This window comes from Gymnoscopelus braueri (genome assembly GCF_963280865.1).
Source record: "Gymnoscopelus braueri genome assembly, chromosome: 8".
NCBI classification, from domain to species: Eukaryota; Metazoa; Chordata; class Actinopteri; order Myctophiformes; family Myctophidae; genus Gymnoscopelus; species Gymnoscopelus braueri.
Genome location: NC_137609.1, coordinates 8693936 through 8715090, shown reverse-complemented (window position 1 = coordinate 8715090; position 21155 = coordinate 8693936). Strand labels below are relative to the sequence as shown.

The 21155-nt window shown below is 41.3% G+C and overlaps 1 protein-coding gene across 1 annotated transcript in view; it reads right to left on the bottom strand.

Moving 5' to 3' along the window:
* The window catches only part of LOC308090313 (hexokinase-4-like), a 52888-nt gene that overhangs the window by 25093 nt on the left and 6640 nt on the right, over nt 1-21155 (bottom strand). The window contains exon 3 of the mRNA XM_080435432.1: nt 16294-16456. Coding sequence (XP_080291558.1) covers nt 16294-16456 — 163 coding nt within the window. The remainder of the gene's footprint in view (nt 1-16293; nt 16457-21155) is intronic.

Below are 21155 nucleotides of genomic sequence, written 5' to 3'. Positions count from 1 at the left end.
GAGGTCATTGCTTCTTGTCTAACAATGTAATGTACTGTAGGTGAGTGGCCAACTGTCCTGTATACAAATGCAAATCACCTGTACACGTGCGGGTGAACCATTTGGTTCGGTATGAGCCAAAAGGATCCTTATAACTGTGATTATAATACAATATAAATTATAATGTATTACAACTATGGGTAAGTGATGGATAGAGCGTGAAGCCAATTAATGAACAGGTTCTATGGTGTAGTGGTTATCACGTCTGCTTTACACGCAGAAGGTCCTGGGTTCAATCCCCAGTAGAACCTGTGCTTTATTGTGTCATGTAACATAATACAATCCCTACAGATGATGGCGCAGTCAGCTCAGCGGCATGGGAGGTGAGCTTCCCTCCCTCAAATCCAGGGAATAAATGAGTAGCAGTGTGTAGCTGAGCAAATCAGCAAGGACTCCCACCACCCCCGCTGCAGTCTATTCATGCCACTGCTGCAGCCACGGTCAGGCAAGCTCTACCGATGTATCCAACACCAGATTCATGAACAGTTTCCCCCTGGCTACCATCATACTGTTTTACAAGCTCTGAGCACCGCCTGTCGCCACACAGGATTACGTTTGTGTCTTTTATGTCAAGTCAATATGACTGTATATCTCTGTCATGGCTGTTATCATATACTGTGTATGCTGCTTCTTAACTGCACCTTATGTATAATATCATGCATCTTATGCATAATAATGTTATGTTGATATCTGATCTGTTTTTCTGTTTCTTTCTCTATCTCTTTCCACCTTTCTTGAAACTTTCAAAGATTATGGAGCTTGTATGACAAATAATTTCACCCACTTTGGGAAATGAGAGTGATGTTCAGACTCTCATTTAGCCAGAGTCAGACTAAAGACTCAGAGTCTAGCCTGAGTCACTCTCCAATGATTGTGGATTTCCCAGTCAACCACAGGTTTCAGTGTCTCTTACTGTACGTGACATCTCCGATCATCACTGTGTATTTTTAACACTGTTTCGTCAGTAGCTATATTAAGCAGGGTTCCCGTTCACACGGCCACCAAATCAAGCGTTTAGCAGTTGCTCTCATCCAGAGTGACTCTGGGTAAGCGGTGGTGAAATTAGAGTGTGAAACCAGTCAACAAACAGGTTCTATGGTGTAGTGGTTATCATGTCCGCTTTATGCACAAAAGGTCCTGGGTTCAATGCCCAGTAGAACCTGTGCTTTGTGGTGGCATGGTACAGAGTTCTATGGACCCTGAGGTCCCCCATTCAGCACGGCCTTGGAGTAGCACACAGACAGTTACATTTTAGTCCATCTATAGCAGTGGCCACATTTAGAAAAAGAGGAGGTGTGTGGGTGGGTCAGCCTTGAAATGTTAACTCATTCACTGCCACTGACGTAAAAAACATAATTATTCCCGTTTACCAATGCTGCCACTGACGTAAAAAACGTAATTTAAAAGATTTCTTCTTTTTTTTTTTTTTTCTTTCCTCACACAGAACCCAAGATATCGTCATCCGAAGATTTGCTGCTCCATTCACCTCTTTGTTAACTAATTACTTAAAAATCCTGTGTACTTTTTTGTTTTACTATGTATTTTTGGTCAAGACATGCCATTTTCAAAGGCAGACAATTAATGTCAACGAGGTCGCGATGACCTCGTTGACATTTGTGAAACCACTTCAACACCATCCGACCACAGTGGATATAGCCGACAAGCTCTCTGTGATGCAGGGGTGCCGCACTGCAACCTTTCTTGTTCACCCTTTATACCTCCAACTTCCGCCCCAAAACGTGTCACCTCCAGAAATTCTCTGACGACACCGTCACTGTTAGAGTAGCTGTATTACAAACGACAACATAGACGAACACAACGTTGTGGTGGAGAGCTCAGTGAGTCGGAGCGATGACAACCACCTTCATCTCAACAAAACCACCGCAACACCAAGGAGCTCCATCCAAGGTGAGTCAGTGGTGGACAGTTCCTGGGCGTACACCTGAACAACAAGCTGAACTGGACCGATAGGTCTGAGGCCCTCTACAGCAGTGGTTCTCAAAGTGGGGTCCGGGGACCCCCAGGGGTCCTTGGCGGGGTACCAGGGGGTCCCCAGCTAAATAAGTTAATAAAGCTTCACAATCATTTCAACCACTTTAACCATAGGCTACTTTGGCTATTAAAAAATAGCAGATCTACAAGCTCATAGCTATGAGCTTGTAGATCACCTCCGTAACTAAGTTACCTCCGTAACTGTGTACGAATGGAACTAAATGGACACTGTGGAGTATCGCTGGGAGATCGCCTGTTAGGTAAGCACCTCACCTCGGAGAGAGAGTGGGATAGAGACAGAGAGAGGCTCCACAGACACCGCAACAGCCTGGGCTGCGTCATAGAGGGGCTTTACCTACCAATCGCCCTCATGAATCAGCCCCATCTGAGCGCACCTGTGTGGACCGGCTAGGTGTGCCACCAAACCTTCAAAATATCCACTCTGTCTCAGTCTCACACTGGCTCTCCTGGTGAACAGACGGGTGCTTCAGGCGGTAAGCGATACTATCCACTGTTCCCTCACAATCCCTGAATGTTCGTGAAATGTAAAACTAAAAGGACTGTTTCTGTCATTTTCATAGGCAACCTACGGAGAGGAATGACAACGGATGTTATGATGAATGACAACAGATGTTATGATGTTTAAAAGCCCCGGACTCGGGAAGGATTTATGTTGAACATTTAATATGATTTACCAAATATAAACAATGCTCACTGAGCCTGGCTGTGTTTCTAAATAAACACCCTTAATTGGGTTTGTACCCTGACTTTTGCGTCTTGGCTTGAATCAGTCCCCTACAACACGTAGAGTTACAGACATGTAAGGGTCCATTCAATCTGGGAACCCATCGCCAAATAAAAAGGAAAAACAGTGCCCTCTGCTGTTTTTTACTCTTTCACTTGGCTCTGGGACGAGCTGAATGGAGCACCCGTGCGCAAGGAAACCGGGGTTTTTGGTCTACCCTCAGCGCTCCACTTCCGGTGGTGCGCTTATGTTTTCATTCCCACTAACAATATTTCTACACGGAACACTAACACCACTTCTCCCAGAGAACATGGATCATTTTGGTTATAAGCCCACTTGTTTCTATGATGAAAGAGCAAGTTAAAATGTGAATATCTTTCCGTGGTTTTGTCTGCTCCAAGGACGCTATTGTTAAATGAGTTTCGGTTTGTTTTCAGTGGGAAGGGAGCGCACAGACAGTAAATCCCGGCCACTACATTTGATTGGGTAAAGCGCGACCTGCTTCCTGATCTGAAGGCACGCCCACTTGTAAGCTAACACGCACACGTTCTGAACGGGGCTCTCGACAGATTCAGTAGCGCAGCTCTGAATCTGTTCTTAAGAGATTAGGGTCCATTTGGTTCCATTCGTACACTCTCAGAGTTACAGACCTGTAAGGGTCCATTTGGACCCCTTCAAGGAACCCTGGGGGTCCCTGGATCCCACTTTGGGAACCATTGCTCTATAGAGGAAGGCCAGAGAAAACTGTTCTTGCGGAGTAAGAGGTTCAGGTCCTCTGGTCTCTGGGGGACAGTAACAGACTGAACAAGCTTGTGAAGAAGGCTGGCTCGTCTCTGGGAAAATGCCATACAGTTGCTCAAATTGTATTACTTCCACATCTAGTTTTCAAGTTCCATAGAGTTAAACTTTAAGCATTGAAGTCTGTTTCAGTTTTTACATTTTCTTTATAAAAGGCGGCTAGTGTAAACATACCCATATAGCCTACCCTAAATACCCTTCCCGCACCCCCTGCTCATCTCCATCTTCAAATGAATCCAGTGACTTTGATTAGTCCAGGGATGAGCTTGGATGACATTTTGACAATGTAAATACCAATACATTGTTTTGTGAAATAAACAGCCTTTAATTTATTTATTTCATTGATAGTTATACTGTGTGTGTGTGTGTGTGTGTGTGTGTGTGTGTGTGTGTGTGTGTGTGTGTGTGTGTGTGTGTGCGTGTGCGTGCGTGTGCGTGAGTGCCTGCCTGCGTGCGTGCGTGCGTGCGTGCGTGCGTGCGTGCGTGCGTGCGTGTGTGCGTGCTTGTGTGTGTATAGAGCATCGCAGTTCCCGCCCCTTCCGGGTTCCACTGCAAAATACTCAATGCATTTTTCCCATTGACATTTCCAAAAATATTTATATCAATTAATTTAAGCCTAGAATCAAGCCATCCAGGGTCCTGGTGAATCATGACCATAAAACGTTTGATTCTGTGAAAAAACATTTTTGAAAACGGCAAAACAAAGGGTATTTATTAAATATAGTATATCATATAATTAAATATAAAATAAAATAAATCACAGAAAAAAACGTTTTATGGTCATGATTCACCAGGACCCTGGATGGCTTGATTCTAGGCTTAAATTAATTGATGTAAATATTTTTGGAAATGTCAATGGGAAAAATGCATTGAGTATTTCGAAGTGGAACCAGGAAGTGGGCGGGAACTGCGATGCTCTATATATATATATACACAGTATATTAATTAGGCTATTTCTGTTTTCTTAAAATCATTGTTGTAATTGTTGGCCTTGCTGCCCTGGTACAGTATTTGGCATTTGTGTCTTTTTTAGTTTTTATGTTTATTTGGATATGGATATATATTAATGAACACCACACATGAAATGCTGTGTAAATACACCGGATTTAGCAAGAATGCTCATTTCTATCCATAGTCCCCAAACAGAAAACAAGCAAATTACCAAAAAAAAGCACATATAAACATTACTAAAAGGGTACAAACAGAAAATTACCCGAAAATGTGTCGCCAGTACTAATAGTGACTAACAGTGGTGACATTAACCAATTTAGGGAAGTCTTTATAGCTATATTCCAGGGAGATATGAGACATAGGCTGTGTGTGTGTGTGTGTGTGTGTGTGTGTGTGTGTGTGTGTGTGTGTGTGTGTGTGTGTGTGTGTGTGTGTGTGTGTGTGTGTGTGTGTGTGTGTGTGTGTGTGCGTGTGCGTGTGTGTGTGAGGGACAGAGAGAGAAAGGGAGAGAGGGAGAGAGAGAGAAAGGGAGAGAGGGAGAGAGAGAGAAAGGGAGAGAGGGAGAGAGAGGGAGAGAGAGAGAGATTGAGCGATATGGAGAGAGAGAACATTTATTTATCAATCTTTGCAGACACTAATACAAATAATTTAGGGTTTTCTAACCTCAAGTGGCTTAATAATTTGCTTCAAAAACAACGATACCGGTAAACGTTGTGTACAGATGGTTCATTGATAACTGCACGGCACCATGTGGTTTCTCATAGACCTTTATGAATCCCCATCATCACTGCTGGTGACAGGTATAGACAGCATAATAGGTTGATATGGTTTTTAATTGATTCATTGGTCATGCCATTCACAAAGGGGTCACATGGTGTTGGTGCTACTGTACGTCAGTCGGTCAGTCAGCTGTTCACCTGCGGGTTTTTATGAATGAAATGGAGAGCGGGTGAATGGGGGAAGTCCAACTTTGCTGACCACGATATAGCGCAACACTATGCGGTGATTCACTGGTATCATGATGCAACTAAAATGAATTGTTTTAACTTTAATAAAATGAACAAAACTCCTGGTATCCTGGAACAGTGGTTTCTTGACAACCAGCTCGTCTGGCTGGTAAACGCCCAGATTTAACCTCTCGTGACTAAGTTTGTTCCGATAGTCGCCATACAATCACTCTGATAATAATGCCTCAGCTTACTGCACCAAAACTGCCACCCCACACATCTATTAAGATCTGCACATGCAGGGGTGCACTGGTCGCTTCACGTTGTTTTTTTTGCAGGATAACGCACACGCACAAGCGTACATGCACGAGTGTGCACCTGCGTGCCTGCGAGCATGCGTTCCTCTACTATGGTCACACACTGCTACTACTGTAGTACCCAATACCGCTGTTGTAGCCTAGCACGCAGATTAGTTGTTGGTTGCTACTCAGGAAAACAATAGCCGGCAGCAGTAGGCACTTCACACCCCATAAGATGTGCAACCCAACTCCTGTCTGGTCTCTCCATTCAGTAGAATGCGTTGGTGCCAGCCAGGGCAAAGGAGTTATTTTCTCCTCCTTTTCTTTTTCCACCATCACCTCTATTGATAGCCTATGCATTCTATTATCCTACATTTCTATCTATACTTCTATAAATCAAGGCATTCCTTGGGAAATGTTTCAAAAACTAAACAAAAACATTTCTAACTAAAACTACTTTATGCACACTTAATTTATCACTTAATTTATCAAACTAAAAATAAATATTTCATAATGTTGGTCAGAGCTTGTCTGTGCGTATCCGCACACTTATGGGCAGTCCCCTACACCACTAAGCACACGTGACAAAGTCTCAATTCTGCATTCTTCAACAGCATTGCTTGACATAATTCTGACACCTTCACCATGGAGCATCTTTCCGCTTTTTGCAGCTTTTCATCTTTTCTTGCATTTTGGATTTTAGCCCTCTCCGACTGCCTTCAAGGAAGCCCTATCTCTGATTTCAAACCTGAATTAATTGGGATACCCTTATGTGTAGGTTAAATTCTAATTTGTAATTTGCAAATGAATTATTTAATTCTCACTAATATGATCTGCATTCCTCCACACAAACAGGATTCAAATGATGTATTCTACACTCCCAGTGTGAAGGTAAGAGTACGTTTAATTGCTGTACGTTGTCAGTGGTAGACAGTAACAAAGTGCATGAACTTGAGTATCTGCGTACTTTACTTTTTTTGGAAGCTTATGACTTTCATTCCACATTCCACTCGACAACATAGGAAGGGATAGCCTGGTAAACCCTCCCTCCGGAAATCTCATTTCCATTTGATTCCAGGAGTGACTCCTGGAATCAAATGGAAATGAGATTTCCGGAGGGAGGGTTTACCAGGCTAAGGAAGGGACCCGTGCCACACAAACTTAAAATACATTGAATTAACCAGTTATGCTCTATACATTTTTGGGGGAAATAGCAGATCAACAAGCTCACAACATGTCACAATGCGACTGGTTGGGAGCTTGTAGATCGGCTACTTTCACAGTTTTTCTTCATTTTATTTAGGGAAATTTCAGTAAATATTTGTAGTATTTCGTAAAAACTTCTAAATTTCAATACAGCAATGCATTTATATTAAAAAGAAATTTTACTTTATTTGTACTTTTGTACACTGAAGTATATTTTCTTTTAACTAATTACTCCAGTACTATTACTATCAGCAAGTTATCAGTGCGAGCACACTGACTCCACTATTTATTTATTCTTAAAATGTTGGACCCTATCTCGTCCTTCATACTTTACCCTAGAAACTTCATTCAAACTTTAAAGTGTTCAGCTTTATTGGGAATGGTGGGCTTTTAATTATCTTTTTTAAATGTTTTACACTTTGTGATCTGTCACACTTTAAGGATTTCAGTTTTCAATACAGACCCTGCAAAAAATAAACACCCTGCTAAAAATACAGACCCTGCTAAAAATACATAAACTTTATGCTATTCTTTGCTATCGTTTTTTTTTTAGGGCTGTGCACCCACCTTTGGGAGGGCATGTGCACAGTTATAAAGAAAGAGCACATTAACCACTGAAACCTTCGTTAACTGGGCTCTATTATAGCCCCGTCCTTTGTTCACGCCACGCCAAATGTCTTTGGAGAAAATAGCAGATCTACAAGAATGAATGGAATTCATCAAAGCGTGCAACTGCAGGAAACTTGGCAACACCTATCGAAAACTGAGGATGACTAGCACGATTAACGTGTGCACTGAGTGTGTCATTGTATTCCACGTATTCCTACGTATTCCATGTACAGTATGAAAACCTGGGGGTAACCCTAAAATTTTACCTAAATTAACCCTGAAGGTAAATGATGTTAATTAATGGCATACAAGGTTTGTAGGGATAGGGGTACTGAAATAATCTCTGGTGTAAGCAAATACACATATTTGAAAAAGTAAGGATACACCTAGGATCAAACCTGTGGGTTTCTATACAAGTGGGGCAGTGATATTCACCATAAAGTGGTGCTGGAAAATAAAAAAAATGTTTTAAAATAGAAGTCTTATTTTCCTACTTCCCCCTATGTTTCTGGATTATGCTTCAGGAAACATGTACCCAAAAAGGGGGCTTGGGGCCCCTGAGACCATACGGCCCCGAGTTGGGAGTGTTCAGTATCAACCTGTGATATAGAGACACACGGCCGCCTACAAATTCACGCCCACAATTGAGACAGCGCACCCACTCGAGGTCCGGGAGAACGATGTACTGCAGCTGTCAATGCAATCCCTATGAGAGGCATCGTAAAATACCGTAATTTAACTGGTTGACTACTGAGGCTGTAGCGATTTATTTTGTGTCCTAATAAAGTGTCCTATTTGTTTGATTTGTCCTTTTTAATGTGACATTTCTGCCATCTCAATATACAACCCACAATATACTATAATATACAGTACATCGTTCTCCCGGACCTCGTGTGGGTGCGCTGTCTCAATTGTGGGCGTGAATTTGTAGTCTGCAGTGTGTCTCTATATAACCTTGCATCACCAGTCTTTCCACCTCGGAGGAAAGCCTGGTATTCCTTATTAAATTGCCCGTGTGATCCGGTCTAGGCCATAAAAAAAAGCTTCTGGTTCCGGGTGCTGCGGGTTCCGGTTTTGCGGAGCCGCTTTTTTTTGGTACCCCCTGTTTGTTTCCCCAATCCCTATTTAAATGGAATATAATTTCACCGTGGGATAACAAAGGTAGACAGACGCTAAATAGTCTCCGGAAAGTACACTCGGATGACTCACCGGATCAGAAACCGAAAAAGGTGTTGATCCCAGGCTAGTCTCTATATAGCCCCAGGTATAGGAAACAGGAAACAGGAAATAACAGTGAAAAGGTCTGGCTCCCTAAGGTCTGGCTCCCTAAAGGTCTGGCTCCCTAAAGATGATTATTCAATGGCCCATACGGTTTCTCAAGATCCCACCCTCACAAGCGTCATATATTAAGTTCAGCACATGTGAGAAAGTATCTTTGCTGCATTCCTCAACAGCACTGTTGAACATCTGACACCTTGACCATGGAGCATCCGTCCACTCTTTGCATCTTTTCATCTTTCCACACATTTTGGATTTTTACCCTCTCAGGCTGCCTTCAAGCAAAACCTCTCTCTATATCTGATTTCAAACCTGAATTAATTGGGATGCCCTTATGTGTAGGTTTAAAAAAAAGAAGAAAAATTAATGTTTTGTCCATGGTAATTTTTTTAATCATTTCTTCAATTCTCACTCATATAATCTGCTTTCTTCTATATAAACAGGATTCAAATGAAAAATTCTACACTCCCAGTTTGAAGGTAAGAGCACCTGCTTTGTGTTTATGTAACAAAGTACATTTACTTGAGTTTTTATACATTTCTAAGTACTTATGTACACGATCATGACAATTTGCTTATCGCAAATAATTGCGTTTAATATTTTTGGCATTGAAAATTGGGACAATAATTACATTTCTGTTTGCCTTTTAGGCATCGTAAACAAATACTGCACAAGGCAGATATAATGACAAATAACTATACACAAAAATGACATAATCATAATCATAATCAAAACAGGCCAGAACAGGCCATGCATTTAGTAATTTTATACCATAAAAGATTTTTAACAATTGCGGGAATAGCAGATCTACAAGCTCACAACACATCACGATGCGACACATTGTGAACTTGTAGACCTGCTCTTTTTCAACAGATGAATTTGTACATAAGAATGGAAACGATTATACAAAATAATTGCAATTAAGTCAAATAATTGCGACTATGTCATAATTGTGACAGGCTTAGCCATATAGGCTTGTGGATAACCTCATTGGACTGCAGTTAAGAGTCCTTGTCCTTCGCCTGCTACAACTTAGCAACCACCTGTTTCGCCCCATCAACATCCTAGTAACCACCTGTTAGATGATAGCAACCGCCTAACAACACCCAATCTGATTGTCTGCAAAAACCTTAGATTTAACAATAATTGTAGACAGCTCTCTGTTTTGCACTTTCACTATCAGATTGTTTTTTCTCTCTGTCAAGTTCAACTATCTCATTCATTTTCTCACCTTTAAGTTAACTCTTCAATGTATAACGTAATAAAGTATGATTCCACTCAAACACTAAATATTTTTTTATCGTTTTATACATTATTAAATCAAACGCTGTTTATTTTATTCTATAGCCTATTTTAACATACATTCCTCTCCAATGCTGTTTCTACTGAGGATAATTTCTTCATATTTTGTGTTCGCAGGACTCCTGCATGAATGATGTGTACAGGTGTTTTGAACTGGAATTGAACACCATAAAGCTTACATGCGATCTCACTAAGGGACAACGTTTCCACATAGACCTGACGAGGGATTACTTGAAGGAAACACAAGCTGTAAGTAATTGGTATCCCGACATGAACATTTATTTTCTGTTTACTAAAGAGCCGGAGAGACAGGGAGACCCCCATACTGAACAAACTATAGCAATGACTATGCTATCATATTATAGAGCTGTTTAAAACTATTTTGTATCAAATACATATCACTTACACACCCTTTAAACAATAAAGAGTGATCAAAAGTTCATTATTTGCTGGAAATAATGCAATAACTCTTCTCTACAGGGATCAACAAAGTCTGAACACTGTCCCTGTGAGACCTGGCCACAACGTTCTGTACAAGACTTTCTTCAGAATCTTCTCAAACTGAAAGAGGTTTTTGAAGAGAAAAATTCAAAAAAAAGTACTTAAGAGTACTTAAGCAAAAGTATCAATAATGCAATGTAGAAATACTCTGTTACCAGTAAAAGTCTGTAATTCAAAATGTACTTGAGTAAAAGTACAAAAGTATTGGTATCAAAATGTACTTAAAGTACCAAAAGTAGAAAGTACTCATCATGCAGAATGTCCCATTTCACAAGTTTTCAAATGTATACAAATCTTTTGAAAATAGCCGATCTACAAGCTCACAATGCGTCGCGATGCGACGCATTGTGAGCTTGTAGATCGGCTATTTTCAAATTGCCTTAATGTATATATAGGGCTGAAGTGGTTAATGTATGTTTTGTAAGAATAATCAAAATCTACAAAGTAACTAGTAACTAATAAGTGAAAGTACTCCAGTAAAGTAAAAATACCTCAAACTTGTACTTAAGTACAGTACTTGAGTAACTGTACTTAGTTACTTTACACCACTGCAAACCAATCAACCCCCACCAGGTGTTCCCACTATGATCTGCGGTCATGGATGTAGTTATTACCATTAACCACCTGAACCCCAGTATCCCAATTCTGGGAGGAACGTTCGCCAAAAATAGCCGATCTACAAGCTAGCAAAGAGCTGCTGGCAAAGAGATTTGGTGTAGTGTGAAAAAAGAGAGTACCAAGTACAGTTGCAACTCAGGTCCGTATAGAGAGGGTTTCAGTGCTTAAGTTCTTTCTATGATAATAATCCAGGAGAAAGAACTTAATGCACAGCACCGTATTTTTTTTAATTTTACACCTTGTTAAGCGCTAGTAAAAAGGGCAAAAAAAGGTGTATATACGCTGTGTATTTATGTTGTTATTATTATTATGTTATGTATTTTATTTATTATGTTTTATGACTTTTTTCTTAGGCTTCTGCAATGTCTGAAGAAGCCGAAAAAAAAACAAATTATGTACCTGTACACAAGATTTAACAATAAAGACAACCTTGAACCTTGATCTTGTCACAGACCAGCTGTTCTTCATTGTAAACAGGCATGGAACCTATAGGCTACTCTTTAAATGTCTTCAAATGTAATCAAATGGACCCTTGGAGGGTCCATTTGGACACTCTCTTGAGTTAAATCAACACTGAGTATTTTACTGTGTACTACAGTGTCATGTAGGATCCCTGACTAGTTCAATGTACAGTGCAGACTGATTCTCTGTACTATGACAATGTAAAAGACATGAAACCATTAACTAGTAAAGGTTGAGGAGTTTGAAAGTTTGCAGGCATTTGACTTGTCGTTTCCTTTCAGTGAGCCAACCACTCACTTACTACACACCAGGAAACCAGCACTGCCCACAAAACCAACATGGGAAACTGATATCTTGACATGCATTGGCCTCAAACTTGTTGTGGACAACACAGAGATGCACAAGTAAACTAACGCCACATTTGGTTAACACAGGACCGTCTGCGTGTAAAGGCAACTCCGCACCAAACAGACTCGTCCAGACTATTGCAGACTACTCCAGACTGCAACAGACTGGTATTCGGTTGGCAAAAGTTGCCATTTAAGTCTGTCAGCCGACTGGCCATTCATGTGCTAATTTGACTTTTAGCCTGCCAGCGTTGCCAGGTCTGCTTATTATAAGCGACTTTGGGCTTGTTTCCCTGCAAAGCCACTTAGGGATGTTCCCAGCGTTTTTTCTTCACTGACGTGCAGTGGTGTAAAGTAACTAGTACATTTACTCAAGTACTGTACTTAAGTACAATTTTGAGGTACTTTTACTTTACTGGAGTATTTCCAATTGTCTATATACTCCACAACAATTATTTGAAATGTTTAGTTACTAGTTACTTTGCAGATATAAATCATTATGAAACATACATTAACCACTTTAGCCCTATTTTATACCTATAAGCTATTTGAAAATAGCAGATCTACAAGCTCACAACGTGTTGCGATGCACGCGTTCTGAGCTTGTAGATCTGCTATTTTCAAACATTTTTGTACCAATACTTTAGTACTTTTACTCAAGTAAATGTTGAATTCCGGACTTTTACTTGTAACAGACTCAGAGTACATCTATTGCATTCAAGCCTGGAATTTCGTCATTTTAGGGGCAAGGCCACTTGGCCTTTGGTGTTGTAATTTTTTGGAGGGCACAAAGGCCCTGCCCGGCCATCCAAAAAAATAATAAAGATTTTAGATTTTTAAGTCCACGGAAATAATGCATTTAACTTGAAGGTTAAGGATGATTGTATTTTAATATATTATAAGAATAGTATAACTATCTGTGAAATATTACCCATTTATTTCACAAAATAATGTGTTGGCAAATGACCAATATTTAGTTATATAGGTCTCAATATGTCACATTCAGCCCTGGACTTTACTGACTGAAGTAGGGGTCACATTAATCACATTAGATTCACAGAATGTATTTTACCCACAAGTTATTTTCATTCAAATGAAATGTGAATGAACTTGCACTAATAATGACTTTAGTTGATTTTTCAAAAATAATAATAATAATAATAATAATAAAAAAGGAACATACAAGATTTCCACCCGACAGCCATAATATATAGCCAATATATGGTTCTGTATCAGTATATGAGTCCGTTTTTGCAGATTTCATTCTAATTGGCTACTATGCCTGAATATGAATTTCATGAGCCTGGGTAGGTCACCCTGGCTTGGCGGAGATATGCCCTGTAGCACACTCCGCACAGCAGCAGCAGCAGCAGGTGAAAGCAATTCACTTAATTGCTCGTTCTCTCTCTCCCTCTTTCCGTCTCCTCAATCTCTCGCTCGCTCTTTCTCTCTCAATCTTTCACTCTCCCTTTTTTCTCTCCCTCTGTCTCTCCCTCTCTCTTTCTTTCCTTCTCTCTCTGCCGCTTTTTCCCTCCCTCTTTCTCCCTCCCTCAGTTTCTCTCTCCGTCTCTCTCCCTTTCTTTCTCCCTCCCGCTTTCTCCGTTCCTCTCTCCCTCGCTCCTGGTATCTCCCTTTCTCTCACCCACTTTCTCCCACCCTCTTTCTCTCTGTCTTCCTCCCCTCTCTCTTTCTCTTTCTCTCCCCTCTCTCCCTTCCTCTCTCTCTTTCCCTCTCTCTCTCTCTTTCTCCCCCTCTCCCTCACGAGAAACAGTGAATGTAGGTTTTCTTAGACATGGTCGCTTGTTTCTCTCACATAATCTGGCAACACCGACAGCCCTCTGTTGTCACTGCCACTGCGCTACCAGTCGGCTAAAAAGCTGAACATGTTCGGTCGGCTCTGGGTCGGCCGAAAAGGTCCCGACGGACCCCCCGACGGACCCCTAACCGACTGGCCGACGCTTCCCGAAGCCAATTCGGCCCAAAATCGGGCCGACTCGGATTGGTCTGGAGAGGGCTTAAAGCAGACGTGATAACCACTACACCATAGAACCTATTTGTATTTTGGGTTCAGACATGATAACCACTACACAACCACTCAATATATATTATGTATTTAATGAAATAGTTAATTAATAAGTAAGTAAGTAAGTAAGTAAAGTAAGTAAAGTAAGTAAAGTAAGTAAAGTAAGTAAAGTAAAGTAAAGTAAGTAAGTAAGTAAGTAAGTAAGTAAGTAAGTAAGTAAGTAAGTAAGTAAGTAAGTAAGTAGGCTAAGTAAGTAAGTAAGTAAGTAAAGTAAATTAAGTAAGTAAGTAGTTAGTTTGGGTCTGAGGGAGACAATAAATTTCGCTTTTGGGTCTTGAGCTGAAAAGGTGTGCAAAACCCTGATCAACAGAGACTAGGAGTGTGAACCCAATCAACAAAACAGGTTCTATGGTGTAGTGGTTATCACGTCTGCTTTACACGCAGAAGGTCCTGGGTTCAATTCCCAGTAGAACCTTTTGTGGTGTGTATATAATAGACCATGGTCCCCAACACATATTTAACATGAGTATGTCCCTAAAATGTGTCTTGGGTACGGCCACATAAACAGAGTAAGAAAAAATGTACTCAACAGAGACAGGTTCAATCCCAGGACCTTCTTATTGTGAGACATCAGTGCTAAACACTGAACCAGCGTGCTACAAGCTCAATCTGCAGGGCCCACTTCACCTATCGTTGCTGTTTGGCAGAAACCTCCATATCTTATCATTCTAAAATGAATTCCCGAGCTACTTGATCATACTACAGCGTCACACAAAAGTAGCAGATCTACAAGCTCGCAACGCTGAGGCGACGTGTTTCGAGCTTGTCGATCTGCTACTTTTGTAACTTTTGAATTTGAATCCTGAAAAGTTTTGGACATATGAGGTTTCCACCTGACAGAGATGCTATGCTGTGTCTGGATGAAGACTTCTACGTAGTAAAAATACAAATACAAAAGGAACCAAATGGACCTATAACTCAGACAGTGAGTGTACAGATGGAACCAAATGAGAACCAAAAATGTGTACAAAATTACAGGTCCATTTGGTTCCATCTGTACACTCTCTGAGTTAAATTAACACTGAGGATTTTACAGTGTAGCCTACTGCAGTATCATGTAGGATCCCTCACTATTTCATTGTATAGTGCAGCCTGGTTCTCTCTGCTTAATTCGTAAATCATTAGGTGCCGGAGCTCATGAACCCGACTAAGCAACACAGACAGACTACTGAGAGAGAGATGCACACCAGCGTAACGTTACTGTTATTCTTTAAGACACACATAAGGGTATTTCGGGGCGTGGCCGAAGCCGCCATTCCTTCACCGGGTGAAACAACACAGCTTTCACCATTGGAATTGCATTACGGAACGCACACATTGTTACATTTTGTGGGTTTATTTCGTCATAGCGCAACATGGTGAAGTATTGTAGTGCGGGTCGTTGCAACAACCACAGATCTTGTGAAAAATGAAAACGGGACCGCCAAATATTCTAAACTTCCGCGATTCTTCCAATAATCATATTCTTTGAGACACATACGAGTTTGCCAAACAAGGGAATCACGTGACCTTGATCCCCTTCCCCTATTCGCTCATACTAGGACATGACGTATGTGTAGGTAGAAGAATACTGACATCAAACTTGGAGAGGAGAGAAAATGTGAATTCTTTGCTCACATGTAATTTCAGCTATTTTATTTGTTTCAATATGTATTGTGTGTTGAGTACTGACATTTCATAATTTTGTATTTGCAACTGTACTAATTGTTTTTGTATGTTTTTTGTGTCGACCCCAGGTGCCACGGCACCAGCTAATGGGGATCCTTAATAAAATAAAATAAAATAAAAACACAAAACTATTCTCTGGAACAGTGGTTCTCAAACGTTTTCATGTCAAGAACCCTCATGTATTTGGTTGTGCTAGGGACCCCCATACAATATTTGTGTTGTTAAACTGTTTCAAAAATATTCCAAAAGTTAGTTTTTATACTGTACCTAGTTGCTTTTAAATAGCAGATTGTACATAAGATTAAAGTGGCTAAACTGATCTTGATGATATTAACTCATTTTGCAAGGGACCCCCTGGAACCCCCTGGAACCCCCACTCTGAGCAGTGGGAACCACTGCTCAGAGTGTGAAACTGCGGGGTGCTGCTGGGTGTGTACGGTAACGGTACCTGTTCCGTCGGGCGTGGCTCTCACGAAGGTGGGCAGCATCTTGACGGCAGCGCGGCTGTGCGTGTGTTTACCCAGACCCCTCAGCATCTCTCTCCTCAACCGCACACACACCTCCTTCAGCTTCGCCTCTGACAGACACAACGGCTGCAGATACTCCTCCACCTGGGGGGGGGGGGACAGAAGAGAAACAGACATGAAGAGAGAGAGAGGGAAGTATGTATATGTCTCAGTATGATTGGAAAACCAGTCAGATTGAAAAAGGAGTACTCGTTTTCACAGACGGAGGCGCAGGTGACAGAATCGTAAATCATGGTTCCCCTGATCTCGGCACCTCCGAGACGTCGGTTCTTTTTGCGGGGGAGCGTGGTAGGTTAACTCGAAGAGAACGAGCACTCCTTTTTCTATCTGACTGATTTTCCAATCATATTGTAACACATATTTTGGATAGTTCCAGTGATCCTGGACTGCACCAACACAGAGTAAATAAGGTGGTGGAGTGGAGTGATAACAACGCTCTTATCATTAACACAAAAAAGACAGAGGAGATTGTTTTTGGTGCCCCAATAGAGATACACAGATCCCCCATTACTATTCATAGTGAACAGATCAACCAGGTATGTTCGTATACATACCTAGGAGTAGTAATTGACCACCTTCTGTCATGGAAAGACCAGATTGAATCAGTGGGTAAGAAGACAAAGCAAAGAGTCTATTTCCTTCGCCGCCTGAGATCTTTTGGTGCTAGTAGACAGATTCTTCTTTTGTTTTTCACTTCTGTTATTATGAGTGTTCTTCAGTACTGTAGTACCACCTGGTATGGATGTCTGTCTGTAGCCTTAAAGTCACAACTGCTGCAGCAACTGAACATTTGTTCAAAGATTGTTGGACAACCACTTCAGAGGCTCTATACATCTACGTATAATGACAGTATGATAAGGTTGGCAAGGAATATCACTTCAAACACAAGCCATGCTTTGTATGGAGAATATAGGTTGCTGCCTTCAGGAAGGAGATACAGTGTTCCTACATACAATAAGGTCAAACTGAAGAGGTCCTTTGTCCATCAGACGACATTGAGGCTTAATCAGGAGTTGTAGGCTTGGGGTAGGCTGAGAGGTGGACATTGCTCTTGTCTTTGTATGTCTTTATGTATGTATTTTGTTTTGTTTTCTTATGTCATGTTTATTGTTGCATACATGGCTGCTGTGTCGCAAGACAAATTTCAGTGTGAACTGACAATAAAGTATTATCGTATCGTATTATCGTATCGTATATACATATTAACACACACACACAACATCTCTGCATGGGTTGGTCACAAAGCTTATTGTGGCCGATGCTGAGGCTCAGGGGTAGAGTGGCCGGTAGAGCGGCCGGAAGTTCGATCCCGGGCTCCCCCAGAGTTAGTGTCGAAGTGTCCTTGAGCAAGACGCTGAACCCCTAATTGCTCCCGATGAGCAGGTTGGTGCCTTGCATGGTTTCCTCCGCCATCGGTGTGCGAATGTGTGTGTGAATGATGTATGAATGAATGAACCATTGTAAAGCTCTTTGAGTAAGTGAGTACTTAGAAAAGAGCTATAAAAATGCAATTCATTAAATACGCAAAGGAACTCAGCACTTGGTTCTACTGGGGATTGAACCCAGGACCTTCTGCGTGTAAAGCAGACGTGATAACCACTACACTATAGAACCGTTGCCTTTGCTCTGTTCAGATGTGATAACCACTACACCATAGAACCTGTGTGTTCAATGGGTTCAGACGTGATAACCACTACCCCATAGAACCTGTTTGAGTATGCACACCAAATTGTAAACAGGTTCTAATCTAAGGTGTAGTGGGGTTCTCAAGTGGGGTCCGGGGACCCCCAGGGATCCTTCATGGGGCTCGCCAGAAACATTACTGTACTTACGGATCTTTGTTTAACTGACTCTCAGACAGAAAGAAACGTGGGCGAGAACAAACAATCTACAACCATCATCACGTTACCGTGAAACACTAAAGCACTGGTTCTACTGGGGGTCGAACCCAGGATCTTCTGCGTGTAAAGCAGACGTGATAACCACTACACCATAGAACCTGTTTACTGCATGATTTTGAACATGATAAAGTCTCCATACCGAATAGCAAAAACAGCTTGTTTGATTTAGTGCAGTGGTTCTCGGGGGACCCAGAAGGGTCCTTCATGGGGGTCCCCATTTAAATGACTCTCAGAGAGAGAGCGAACTATGTACAACCATCATGTTACCATGAAATACTAAAGCACAGGTTCTACTGGGGATTGAACCCAGGATCTTCTGCGTGTAAAGCAGACGTGATAACCACTACACCATAGAACCTGTTTGTTGCCTGGCTTCAAACTCAACCAAGTAACCATGAGTGTCATGACAATAACCAATTTTTTCAGGAACATTCCGCTGACTGTTGTTCCCAAACTTTTTCATCTCAAGACCCAAAACTGTCTCCCTGGGACCCATACTTACACATAAATAAATAAAATAGATAAATAAATACAATTCACACATGCATTGCTGGTCCTGTTGCTGTACCAATTCATGTTTTTGTTTTTGTTTTCTTTCTTTTTTTACTTTCCATTACTACAGAATCTGACACCAATTCGGGCATTTAACGCATGCTCTTATCCAGAGTGACTTAGAAAGTGTGCAGGTACGACTACATTGTGACCCTCATCAACAGACAACAGTGGGCAGGCAAGCAATTTGATTCTTGACCCCAGTCAGCCACTAGATGGCGCTAATGTCCACTTGATCTGAAAGAGGTGCCATGAGGCGAGTGTGTGCCAGCGTCTGACATCTTCTGTAGGAAGTGGTATTGTTTGGCTGTTGAGACATTTCAACACTTATTGCACTCTGGAGACTGTAGATACAATGTTCAGCTGTAGATGGACTGTTTTCCTGTTTCCTCACGGGGTGGAAAAATAAACCCAACAAAGAAGTGTGTTCAAGTCCAAACAAAACAATCACACATACATTTTAAACCATCTTTTAAAGCATTGGTTCTCGACCTTTTAAGGCCACAAAATATATAATATGTGAACTGGGGACCCCCCACTCTGACAATCACTTGGAATTGTAGGAGTTGAGGCATTACATTTAGTTTGACTCGGTTCCACAGATAAGTATTGTGAAAATAGCCAATCTACTGTACTGTCATAATACTGTGTACTGTACAAGCTCATCAACGCATCACGTTGAGAGGCGTTGTGGGCTTGTATTTTCACAATATTTTCCACTTTCTTATATTATTGGGGGTTGAGAACCACTGCTTTAAAGCATCATATCATGTCCTATGACACAGTGATGATTATTTTGACCATAACATGCAAACTAACAAAATTGCAGCATAAATGGAGTCAGCTGCTATTTACTTGAAAGAACTGAAATAGAGGAATATAAATCCTGCTGGTTAGACAGACAGACAGACAGACAGACAGACAGACAGACAGACAGACAGACACATATCTCAAACACACAGTTTACATACTACATAATACCCCACATATTATAACTTTTATTACCTACTTGTATTATACCTTGCTTTTTATTACATTAGTACAGTTTGGCAGAGTATGCCACGCTGACGTTTCACTGCACATACTTGCATGAGCATGTGACAAACACAACCTCTTGAATCTTGAGACAAGTTTCAGCATAGCATAGTTTTGCAATAGACCCGTTTGTTCAGAATTGTAAGGTCGTGTAACGTGCTTTCGTTTTAGGATTGTGGTACAAATTGTCGCACAACTTTCTTTTAACCACAAAATGGAACATAAAATATGATTTGAATCTGCATGGTTTCCTGCGCAAGTGCAGATTTTTTTTTACCATTGAGATAATAGAGCCGGCCTGCTTGCTCAGGGGATAAATTGAATCTTGACCAGCAGGTAAAGATGTTCCATTGGTTCTTAAAGGTGGGGTCCGGGGACCCCCGAAAGGACCTTGGGTGGGTTCCAGGGGGTTCCGAGACCAGCAAAATGTGTTAGCAATCATTTTAACCCCTTTATCCATATTTTAAAACGTTGGCTATTCAAAAATAGCAGATGTACAAGCTCCCAAGCGCGTCACTTTGTGCCACGCTGCGAGCTTGTACATCTGCTATTTTTGAACATTTTTCAAAAGTCCTGAAAGCGTCTCAAAAATCTTGAATGACTTTAACATTTTTTAACACAAATGTTCTCTTCTGGGGGTCCCTGTCACAAAACCTTTTCAGATTTGATGGGTCCAATTGGCATGAGAGAGTTTGAGAACTCCGGCTGTATTCAACAACAGAAGACTGGGCCGTGTTGGTACCAGACGGGATACTGGATACAGTTGACCTCATAAACGCAGAGTACCCTGTCACTTCCCCTCTCTACCTCGACTTCCTGTCTCTCTACATGCTCTTATCTAAATGAAAAACCATCTATGAGAGGAGAATAAAATCGTCATGGGATCAAACAAACCCATTCATTCTGTTGCATCCCTATTCTGGGGGGGAACATAAGCCGAAAATAGCAGATCTACAGTGACGCGTTGTGAGCTTGTAGATCGGCTGTTTTCGGCAAAGAGGTTTGGTGTACAGGGAAAAAAGAGTTCCCGAGCCGAAGGTCAAGTTTACAAAGGGTTGAAGTGGTTAAATGTCTGGAAATACGCATTTGACATGAATCCAATATGTAGTGGGGGTCCCTGCTTCAACTCTCTCTCAGCTAAGGGGTCCTTGGCCTGCAAAACGTTGAAGACCCCTGATTTAGAGGTTAGGGGGTTAGAAAAAACAAGGTCTGATGATGTCCAATAATCTGACACATTAGACTGTGACCTCATGGATTTGTTTTATGTTCAAGACACCGAATGCAGCTCAAATTTA